Raw genomic sequence first — 11776 nt, 5'->3', positions numbered from 1 at the left:
GCTCCCAGCCCCCTGACTAACCCAGGCACTTCTACTGCTTGGGGCTGAGGCCAGGCTCTTTAGGAAACGAGCTGCTGCACTGGGAAACTTGGGGGGGGGGCTGTCAAAATGAGACCTGGAAGGGTTTGCACCTGGCACCTTTAGCCTGCAATCCTACAACACCCTTCTGTGCACATTGGGACCTGCATTTAAGGAGAGAGGCCTGGGTGTGTGCTATCAGAAGTAAGCCTCTGTGTTTGGGAGTAGGCACACTTGCACATTGGCACTACTGAGTCAAAGCTGTTTCTGAGATCCTTTCCCTAACCAGACTACGCGTCCATCAATGTGTCACCAAGGAGACAGAGGCTGGGAAAGTGCTATTTATTTTATATATTTCTGTGTCACACTTTAGCACAAAAATTCCCAAGGAAACTTACAACAAGAACAAAACAGTAAGAACAAAAATAACACTAAGACAACCAACAAGCTAGACATTTAAAACTCTGCACAAAGACCAGCGATGTTGCTGCTAGCCCCTGCTGACAGGAGAGCTGTGTGCCTGGCACTGCTTCTGCCCCTTTCTGTTGCCATCTTGACTTGGCCGTTGACCTGGGCTTCGCCTCTCTGAGAGGAATCAGCAGCAGCCACAATCCCTCGGGGTGCTTGCCTGGTAGCAGTGGGACAACTCAGTGAGGCCAGGTGCTGGGACCAAGAGTGTCATCTCGAGGCAATGTGGGGGGTGCTTAGCAGCTGCCCAGGGCCTGGGGCATGTGATGCACCTTGTATGACTGGACTGCCTGCAGCACAGGATTGACCCTGGAACATGTTTAAGGGGCATGTTACCTTATCCATATACCTTCTTGGTAGTGAAAGTAGGAGAAACAGGAAGCTGCAATCTCCAGCTCCAGCTCACTGGTACTTTGTAGGGAGTGAGGCACTGGGAATCCTCAGTAATGGCAAGCTCTCTTGAGCCTCTTGGACACCTGGCTGCAACCTTGGGACCTGTTCCCCGCCTGTGAGAAACCTGGAGCTGATTTCCTGCGTGGCAATGACTCTGCTCCTAACCGGTGTGGTACATCTGAAGCTGGTGCCACTGGGGATGAGCAGCCGAGCCCCTCGATGCCTAAGCCACCTGCGCAAGCGGGCAAGGTCTTGCCTGTACTGGTGTTCTCGCAGCAGCAGCTGCTGCTGTGCCTTCAGGTGAAGCACAAGGGATTTCAGCACTTTGGCCTCTCTGATGAGGTCCACAAGCTCATGACGCAGGCGCCGGTTGTCAGCTTTCACCTGCTTAGTGTGCCGGATGAGGCTGCGCACTGCTTCCTTTTCAGCCAGCCTCGCCAGAGCCTGGATCTTCAGCTGAGCTTGCATCTCATAGTCTGTCACCTGCTGTACATGTTCACTCTTGAGCTTGTGCATTTGCTCCGTGTGCAGCACTTTCATGACCAGCAGCTCCTTCTCCAGGTCCCGGATCCGCGCCAGCTGCTGGAACTGCAGCTCCTGGTAAGGCTGCAGTGCTTCAATTTCCTTGTTCACAAGGGAGAGCTTTGTCTCCATCTCTATCAGCTGGGACCTCACATCTCTCTCCTTTTCCTGGTACTCAGTGGTCAGCTTTGCCTTCTGTTTCCGGATCTGGATTAAGTCTGAGAGATTCTGGTCATTCAGAGAAATGATGGCGTTCTGGTTGCGGAGGGTGCGTCTGTTTATGTAGGAGATGTAGACTTTGTTGATATCTCGGATCTTTTGGGCTTCCTTGTCCAGGAACTCGTTTTCCCACTGAAAGTTCCTCACACGCTGAGTGTATGTTTTGATGTGCTCTGTCAAGGTTTCAAATTCCTTCTGCAGGTATATCTCCCTCTCACTGACGTATGGCAAGGAACTTGTTTGCCCCTTGGCTGCATCCTTGGCTTTCTTCTTGGCTTTCTTCTTCGGTTTCGTGTTTTTCTTCTTTGGTGGCATCTTGGGCTAAGGGGTCGGGTTCTAGACACTGCCAAATGTGATTATTGTTATTGTTACTGTAAAAGTTGAATTGTTCTTACTAAACTAAAAAGCTCCCCAAACTCTTGCCTCATAGGGGAGTTGTTCCATTCCCTTGATCACATTGCTTTCCCTTTTCCAACTCTAAAATATCATTTCCGTGGGGAGTGACCGGTAGTCAAAGTATGGTTGCACCATAGATTTGCATAATGGCAATATGAAATTGGCAGTTTTACTTCCAATTCCTTTCCTAATGATCTCTAGCATGGATGCACACTAGGTAAAGACAAATACATGGAACTACCTGCTGTGACCCCCACAGTCTTGTTCTTGGTTCACCAGTGCCAGTTCAGACCCCATTAGCCTATGTGTGAAATTGAGATTCCCCCCCCCAACATACATCCCTTTAGACTTTTCTTATTTTCTCTTATTATTAATTAAAATTATACACCACCAACCATCACAGGGTGGTTTACAACATAAAAACACAAAATACATTACATAATAGCAACCCTGCATCTGAATGACAATGTCCATCAACTTTGGGGGGATTTGGCTCCCTAAAATATTTTACGGTGAGCTGAAGGGACCTTGGCCCCTAGAAGTTGGCTCCTTTGCTCCACAGTGAAAGCAATATCAAAAGCTGAACTGCACCGCCAAGTTAATCTGGCACTTTTTAATGCCAATAAAGGAGATTGATGATACAAATAAATTTGATCCATACTCGCATGCCAAACTCACGCTGTGGGGAAACCCTATATTAAAAATTGATAAAAAGATGGTAAGATGGAAAAACTGGATGGAAGCAGGTATATTAGCTCTGGACCAACTGATAGATGAGGATCATGAGTTTTATACTTATCCTGTTTGAAGATGAGGCTCAGTGGCAGTACTTTCAGGTACAACATCTCCTCTAACAAGTCTGTCTGGGCCTCAACTTTCTCAATTTCTGAGACACCTATGATACTGAGTGTCAGGGGCTCAGGAGCTGAGGCACAGGGAAGATGGGAGATGGAGAGCGAGGGGGAGGAATCCGAAGGGAGCACGGGAGGGGACAGTGGTCCGAGGGATTCCATGAGCCTCTCCAGCGAATCGGAAGATTCACAGAAGGGAGCGCCAGTGGCCAGGGGCAGGGGGGTCCCAAGGGGAACGCCCCAGGAGCAAGGGGGCAGCAGGGACTCCCAGAGCAGTAGTTGGAAATCAGGACCAGCTTCCCCACCAGAGCAGAGTGGGGGGGAAGAGTCCCAGGCATCGGGGCCAGTGCTTTCCCCACCAGGGAGAGGAGACGAGGCAGAGCTGACCACGCCTCCCTCGGAGAGTCGGACAACGGAAGGGAGGTCAGATCCGGCCAGTGTCACGGAAGAGGGAAGCAGTGATAGAAGTAGTGTAACGGTTAGGAGAAAGGTCACTGGGTTGGCGCGAGAAGCAAGTTCAAATGTACAGGAGCGCGGGACAGCAGAGAGTGAGGATTGGGAACCGGGTCCTAAAGCACGCCGGAGGCAGGGGGAGGAGCTAAGCGACTCAGCGTCGGAAGAGTCCAGAAAGGGCAATGCCCCAGAGGGCAGGAGGACCCAGAGGAGAAGAGAGCAGCGCAGGAGGTGGAGCAGGGCTAGGATCTTAAACTGGTGTGGAAGGGGCGGAGACTCAGACGGGACTTCGCCAATCTAGAGTCTAGACGTAGGGCTGCACGCTCTGGCTTTGAAATGGAAATTAAACTTCAATAAAGACTTTTGTACATAACATCAGCCTGGCGTTGGTCCTCTGTGAGCTGGGACCTAGAGGCAACTCTGACACTGAGCAATTGAGTAATTCACTTGAAACAAAAAAAGCCACTGATTACTTTTTATAGATACCTGCTAACCATAAATAAGTTTGATATCCAGACCTTAAGAAATGAATGAAATAAAGAATTAGAAATTTCAATATTACCTAGACAATGGGAAAGTATTTTAGCTTCTATACCCATGGTATCAATGGATCTTAAGACTTATACAGCAGAAAATAATATTTAGAATCTATTGGACTCTTTTACATCTGTATAAAAAATGATTTGCTAAGATTGCTTTATGCTGGAGATGTGTTAAGGACCATGCCTCCCTGAAACATATGTTTATACAGTGTTCTATACTTAATTTTGGGAGAAAGTGCTGGATTTTATAAATATGACTTCAGAAAAAACACTAAATTTTTCAGCAGAGAATATTCTTCTGAACCATATGAGTTAACTATATGGAAATCTAAACCACTGAGCCTCTTGGGCTTGCTGATCAGAAGGTCGGCAGTTCGAATCCCCGCGACGGGGTGAGCTCCTGTTGCTCTGTCCCAGCTCCTGCCAACCTAGCAGTTCGAAAGCACGTCAAAGTGCAAGTAAATAAATAGGTACTGCTGTGGCAGGAAGGTAAACGGCGTTTCCGTGTGCTCTGGTTTCTGTCACGGTGTCCTGTTGCACCAGAAGCGGTTTAGTCCTGCTGGCCACATGACCCGGAAAGCTGTCTGCAGACGAACGCTGGCTCCCTTGGCCTGAAGCAAGTTGAGCGCTGCAACTCCAGAGTCGCCTTTAACTGGACTTAACCGTCCATGGGTCCTTTACCTTTTTTACACTGTGGATTCATGCACAGCTTTTTAAAAATTGGGTTTGGCAAAATGCATTCCCCCCCCCCCCTTTATTGGAATTGGGGATTTGAACCACCGACCTTCTGATTGGCAAGCCCAAGAGGTTCAGTGGTTTAGACCACAATGCCGCCCACACCCCCGGTCCCTAATCAATCGTGTAATGGAATGGGGGAAAGAGGCAAAGTGGAGCTCCAGCTCTAGCAGCAGAAGCAGTTTCTGTTTCACAGTTAGTAGTAGTTCCATTTTATTCTGAACTATTCAGACATAATTTGGAGGACTGGGCTTGGTTGTAAGCCCCACCACACTTTAGGTAGGGTTGTAACAGAGAAACTGAAGCAGATTCAGAAAAGGAGAAGAAAGTTGGTCAAAGATGTGCAAAACCTATTAGAAAAGGTTGAGGAAACTGGCTTTGTTTAGTCTGCTGTAGACTTGGGGAGGAGAGGTAGGAGAACAACCTTCAGGTACTTGAAGGGCCATTCTCATAAAGAGGTCAAAACCTTGCTCTCTGTCACTCTCCCCACAGGAGAAGGCAGCACTAGGTCTAATGGTCTTCAATCTCACAGTTGATGGTTGGGCTGGAGTTCAAAGGGATTCCTGTGGACTGCCTAGGACTGCAGTTGTTCTTGTGTGGAAATAGAGTGACTCCCACAAACGCAGCAAACCAGTGGATGTCTCACTAACCTGGGTCCTATGATTGCCTCTCTTATCCCCCAACTCTTGCCTGGCACCTCCGTGACGACCAGAGGAGAGGCTGTAGAAAATGCACAGGAAGCTGCAGTTGGCTGACAACCACCGGGCATCGTTGGAAAGTGGGTTGTTTCCATGGCGATGGAACACTGGCATAACTGACCTTGTCCAGCAGTGCCAGCTGGCCCTGTGGCCCAACTCCAGGCTCTGCCTAGGCTGTTGTTACAAATGTGTCAGCAGTGGTGGAGGGCAACAGAGGCCTTGGCACAAAGAGAAGGCAGTGCTACCATGCAGGACATGCGGAACTCTTTAGTGTCTCCAATTCAGAAAGGGGTCTTTCTGTCTACCAGGTTTTTGGGAAGCTCATCCCCACACAGTCCTCCCTCAAAATAAAACAGGCTCAGTGTCTTTAAAAATCGCTGGCATTTTTCTTAAGGGAAAGGTTTCTGATCTCCCCACTTCTTAAGCCATTTCTGCCAAAGTTCACGAGAATTGTATGCTGAACTTCAGCTCCAGTAAATTACTCCAGAACCAAAACTCAGTCAATTTCTCAACACTAACAGCACAGGAGTCCAACAAAGCAGCTGGAAGGTGCCATGCTGGCAAATGTCACATCAGATCAGAGAACCAGGAGCCAAGGGCTGTGAAAGGCCTTCCCAAGGGCCAAGCCCATTGAGGCTTTGTGGAGGGCTAGACCTTTGCTGAGGTCTCACAGGGGTGATGTTCCTCCCTCACCTCACTAAGCTGAGTTGCAGCCTGGCTGGTCTCTGTCCCCACCTACCCTGCCGTCCACAAATCCACTTGTTTCCTAGACCTTCTTGGAGGTCCCAATTTCTGCCTCTAGGTGGAAGTTAGTGTCCCCCCCCCCCATTTCTTGTTTCTGTCTGCACAGCCTTGGCTCCTGGTTCTCTGATCTGATGTGACATTTGCCAGCATGGCACCTTCCAGCATGCCTGTCCCTGGGGCCTCCTCCACTAGGGAGCATAGTCAAGGAATTCTTTGTCCCTCAGATAAGGTGGCCAGAGCTCATAGCCTATCTGAGAAGAGAGTTAACACTTTTTGTCACTTTCTCAGCTTCCACAGCCAGTCCAGATGGGTTTTCTGGGGAAAACACTGGGGAGTGGAGTCATTGGGCAGTGACCTGAGAGACAGAATTATTATTTTCCCCCCTTAAAATGATTTAGACTTAAAAAGCAAAAGCAAAATTTATTTTCTCTCTGAGTTGGTACTCACGTATGATTATTAGAAAATCTTAATGCCTTGAAATGCTAAGGTCTAGAGAGCAAAATCATAAAAGAAGTGGAAAACCTCAGGGTCACTTACCTAAGAGATCTACAGCAAACCTTTTTAGAACTAAAATATCCACCTGATGAAGTTAAACAACAGATCAACAAATCCAGACTGATAACTTGCTGCAAGACAGACCCAAAAGAGAATGTAACAGAGCACCACTAGTAATCACATACAGCTCCCAAGTTAAAATAGTTCAATGCATCATCAGAGATCTACAACCTCTCCTAGACAATGACAGTTCTCTTTCTCAAGCTCTGGGAGGAAGACCTTTCATTGCCTACAGACAGCCACCCAATCTTAAACAACTCCTCACCCACAATAATACAGCAACCAGACTTAACATGGACATTGGTACCAGAGCCTGCAATAAACCCAGATGCCAACTTTGCTGCCACATACACCTAGACAACACCATTACTGGCCCCAATAACATCCAACATACAATCTCAGGACTATTTAATTGCTCTTCTTCTAACACTGTGTATGCCATCAAATGCCAGCAGTGCCCTTCAGCTCTCTATATAGGACAAACAGGCCAAACCCTACACCAAAGGATAAATGGACATAAATCTGATCAGAAATCACAAGACAGAGAAACCAGTAGGAGAACACTTCAATTTCCCAGGACATTCAATAAAGTATCTCAAAGTAGCTGTCTTATTACAAAAGAATTTCAGAAACAGACTAGAAAGAGAAGTTGCTGAATTGCAACTTATTACCAAACTTAAAACCGTGGAGAGACCTGGTCTGAATAGAGACATGGATTCTTAGCTCATTATATAAAGCTATTTTTAGCCATCTCACCCATTGCTTTTTTCTGTAACCCCAATTGCAGTTTAGTACTAAACGACTAAACAACAACAGGTTTACCACACCTATCAGCCAATCACCCATTCCCACCACCCTTCTGAGTAATACCCCTCCCCACCCTCTCACTGAGAGCCAGTGTGGCGTAGTGGTTAAGAGCGGTAGTCTCGTAATCTGGGGAACCGGGTTCGCGTCTCCGCTCCTCCGCATGCAACTGCTGGGTGACCTTGGGCCAGTCACACTTCTCTGAAGTCTCTCAGCCCCACTCACCTCACAGAGTGTTTGTTGTGGGGGAGGAAGGGAAAGGAGAATGTGAGCCGCTTTGAGACTCCTTAAAGGGAGTGAAAGGCGGGATATCAAATCCAAACTACTACTACTATTACTCTTCTTCTTCTTCTTCTTCTTCTTCTTCTTCTTCTTCTTCACTATATATAAGGGTCTGGTGACTTCTGTTTCAGCGTGTCTGAAGAAGTGTGCATGCACACGAAAGCTCATACCAATAACAAACTTAGTTGGTCTTTAAGGTGCTACTGGAAGGATTTTTTTTATTTTGTTTCATATACACTTGACCCAGATTCCCTTCGCAAAAAGAAAGCACCCCAAACAGAACCACTGAGGGAAAGGTCCATTTCTCCCAAACCAAAAATTGTTTCGAAAGACAACCTGTGACTGAAACAGAAAACCGAGCCCCTTCCCCTCACGTTGTGCAAGAAAACCTTCACAGTGAAGTTGTTGAAATCTGTACTTCGAGTACTTTAAAGACCAAGAGCATTACAGACAGTACTTCTGAAGATAACTTTGAATTCAAGGGTGTGGACGATTGCTCGAACAAAGTTCATTTCAGCTTAGGAAAAGCACCACTGAAAGATGAGCAAGACACCAGAGCGTCTCCCAAAGTGAGCCGCAAATGTGCAAATAGGCAAACACGACCCAAAAAGGAAAAGTCTGTATGCCTTTTCAAAGGCAGCCCAGGCACATTCAGCCACAGACTGAAACATTGCTTGTTTGGTGGGCTCTACCAGTCTGGAGCCATCGCTCTACCAGTCTGGAGCCATGGAGCAGAGTGCCCTCTGGTCACCCCTTCAGAGATGACACCCGGGGCGATCCACTCCCCCCGCCCCCCTCTTCCTATGCCACTGTGCAGAACAGACTGGGGAGGAAAGCGGATGGCGAAAAAGATGGACGGAGGATGGAGAGGAGACTGGAAAGAAGAACCACTGAAAAAGCAACCAGGAAATAAAAAGGCTAAGGGGCCTGGGATGTTAAGCTGAGGAGGGGGGAAGTAAGTAAAATTGTTAAACAGAATTAGAGAAAGAGGAAAGGGGCTCTAATTATTAAATAATAATAATAATAATAATAATAACAATAATAATAATTTATTTGTACCCCACCCATCTGGGTGGCTTCCACAGAGACCAAAAATACACTAAAATGTCACACATTAAAAACTTCCCTGAACAGGGCTGCCTTAAGATGGCATATTAAAGACATATTAAAGGTATAGTTAATCTTAAAATGGCATAGGAAAAAAGCAGAGTCAACTTCCGCCTTCTTCCTCAAAAAGTAAGCAGCAGCAGCGTCAGGATGATATAGCTTAGAGGCTGATCAACGCAATAAACTGCTTCTGTATACCAACCTTGTATTACCTGCCGCGACATCTAGTGACAAGAGGCGTAATTGCCACCAGCCAGTCCAAATTAATGTAAAAGACTGGGAAACCTTAGTAACTCATTTTAACAATTCTAGTATAATCTAATATATAATTATATATATATATATAATTATATTATATATAATATAATAGTATAATATTTGCAAATATTTTCTTACCAATTCTTCTAACCATAGATAACATATTCTATTGGGTGCATGAACTTGTATTAAATTCTACCAATGGTCTGTGAGCAATTATAACAATTTTTATTAATTGATTGTAATTATAACAAAAAAGGTATTCAAATGACCTGATGAATTTTATTAATTAAACACCTATACATAGAATTTAGATTTAGATATTAGATTTTAAGATCATAAGGAGTGGAATGAGATTTTTGAATTAGTTTCCCCCCCAATAAGGTATCAGTGTTAAAGTATTAACTTCTTAGATACCCCCAGATCTCTCTTACTAGACACAACTCTGAATTTAGTATCAACAGCAATAACAGATTATAAAAAACTGGGACAAAGTCTATCTTGGTGTGCATATAGGGAGGTGTGGGCATATAAAGAAGACAACACAATGTCTACCAATAAGAAATCACAATGAATCCCAGTGGGAACTGCAAGGAGGCAATCTATGGTCGAAATAGATACCAATGTAGACTTAAGAGATTTAATCATAGGCATGAACAAATCCATCAACAATAAATTAGATATTATGGGAAACAACACTGAGCAGAACTCTAGATTAATAATGTAATTAACTGGAGAAATAAAGGACTTGAACATTAAAAATCTAGAGATAGAGAAGACTGTCCACAATTTAAAATCAAAAACTAGTAAACAAGAGGAAATTATGAAAGAAACCACAGAGAAAGTACATAACAAGATTAGAGAACTGAAGAAAGGTCAAGGTGCAACAAACACTGAACTATCGGAACTAAAAAGAATTCATGAGGAGAAGCTTGATCAAATTGTGCTACTCAAAATGCACCAGAGAGAACTGGTATTACATTTTTGAGGGATTCCCGAATTGAGGATGTATTTGCCAAATTAACGAAAGAATTGGCCATTTGGCTCAAGGTGCAAGAGGAGGACTTGTTACTGGATATAAAGATCTTTAGAATTAAACCTGATAGAATTAAGAATTTCAAAGGACCAGGAGATTGTTTGATTTTTCTAAATTCAAGACTACTGAAAGACAAAAAAGGAAACTGATGATCGACGGGAAAAATATATAAATAAATTCCCAAAAGTTTATTGAGGAAAAGGCAGATTTACAAGTCCTTAGCGGAGGCTGTACAGAACAAAGGAATAAGATACAAACCGGAATTCCCAGAAGGGATATCTTTTACGTTCAAAGAAAGAAGGAAGGGAATAAAATCAAGATTAAAATACAACATTAAAACACTGAAACATTAAAATGCAGAAAAAGGGGAAGGGAATCAAATTGTCTCCAAGCCAAAGGCCAGGCGGAACAACTCTGGCTTACAGGCCCTGTGGAAAGAAATCAGATCCTGCAGGGCCTGGTCTCATGAGGCAGAGTGTTCCACCAGGCTGGAGCCAGTGTTGAAAAGGCCCTGGCTCTGGTTGAAGCTAATCTAACTTCCTTAGGGCCCGGGACCTCTAGGGTGTTACCATTTATGGACCTTAAGGTCCTCCATGGGGCATACCGGGAGAGGCAGTCCCATACATACGAGGGTCCTAGGCCGTGAAGGGCTTTAAAGGTCAAAACCACCACCTTAAATCTGACCCTGTACTCCAAAGGGAGTCAGTGCAGCTGGAAAAGCACTGGGTGAATATGCTCCCATGGCAGAGACCCTGTGAGAAGCCTTGCTGCAGCATTCTGCACCCGCTGGAGTTTCTGGGACAAGAAGGAGACTGGTGGAGTCTCCTTCTTTGGAGGTCTTTAAGCAGAGGCTTGACAACCATATGTCAGGAGTGCTCTGATGGTGTTTCCTGCTTGGCAGGGGGTTGGACTCGATGGCCCTTGTGGTCTCTTCCAACTCTATTGTCAGGTCTGCCTCTAGATCCCAGCTCACAGAGGACCAACGCCCGGTGGATATAATATACAAAGTCTTTATTGAAGTTTAGTTTCCATTTCAAGGCTCTGGGCGCGCAGACCCACGTCTCGACGCTAGACCGGCTAAGTCCCCTCTGACTCACTGCTCCTCCCACACCAGTTTAAGATCCTCGCCCGGCTCCACCTCCTACGCTGTTCTTTCCTTCGCTGGGTCTTTCTGCCCTCTGGGGTCTCCTCCTTCCTGGACTCTTCTGACGCTGACCCCCCTTGGTCTTCCCCTTCCTTCCGGCGGGCTTTAGGACCTGGCTCCCTACCCGGGCTCCCTGCTGTGCCGCTCGCCTGTACATTTGAACTTGGCGCGCGCGCCCAGCCGGTAACCTTCCTCCTGACCGTTTCCCCGCTTCCTGATGTGGGCGTGACCAAACCTGACTCCTCTCCTCCCGCTGGTGGTGAGAGCACTGGTCCCGATTCCTGTGACTCCCCCTCCCCACTGCGCTCTGGTGGGGAAGCTGGTCCTGATTTCCAACTGCTGCTCAGGGACTCCCCGCTGGCCCCTTCCTCCTGGGGCTTCCCCCCTGGAACCCCCCTCGCCCTGGCCATCGGCGCTCCCTTCTGTGAGTCCTCCGATTCGCTGGAGAGGCTTGTGGAATAACTCTATCCACTGTCACTGCCTGCTCCCCCCTCGTACTCCTCCTCCTCACTCTCCATTTGCTCCCCCTCCTGTGTCTCTCCTTCTGAACC

The 11776-nt window shown here is 46.4% G+C and overlaps 1 protein-coding gene across 1 annotated transcript; it reads right to left on the bottom strand.

Annotated features, from left to right (window-relative positions):
• Positions 1-749: 749 nt before the first annotated feature.
• On the bottom strand, positions 750-5403 carry CCDC166 (coiled-coil domain containing 166). Its single transcript, XM_081875056.1, has 2 exons — positions 5248-5403; positions 750-1963 (listed from the first exon to the last, which is right to left on the bottom strand). The coding sequence occupies exon 2, from the start codon at positions 1933-1935 to the stop codon at positions 889-891; it is 1047 nt and encodes a 348-aa protein (XP_081731182.1). The 5' UTR covers positions 1936-1963; positions 5248-5403; the 3' UTR covers positions 750-888.
• Between the last annotated feature and the right edge of the window lie 6373 nt (positions 5404-11776).

The sequence above is a fragment of the Podarcis erhardii genome (genome assembly GCF_964252035.2).
Source record: "Podarcis erhardii genome assembly, chromosome: 8".
Classification (NCBI taxonomy): Eukaryota; Metazoa; Chordata; class Lepidosauria; order Squamata; family Lacertidae; genus Podarcis; species Podarcis erhardii.
The sequence above is the reverse complement of the archived record's forward strand: the minus strand, read 5'-3'. Positions and strand labels throughout refer to the sequence as shown.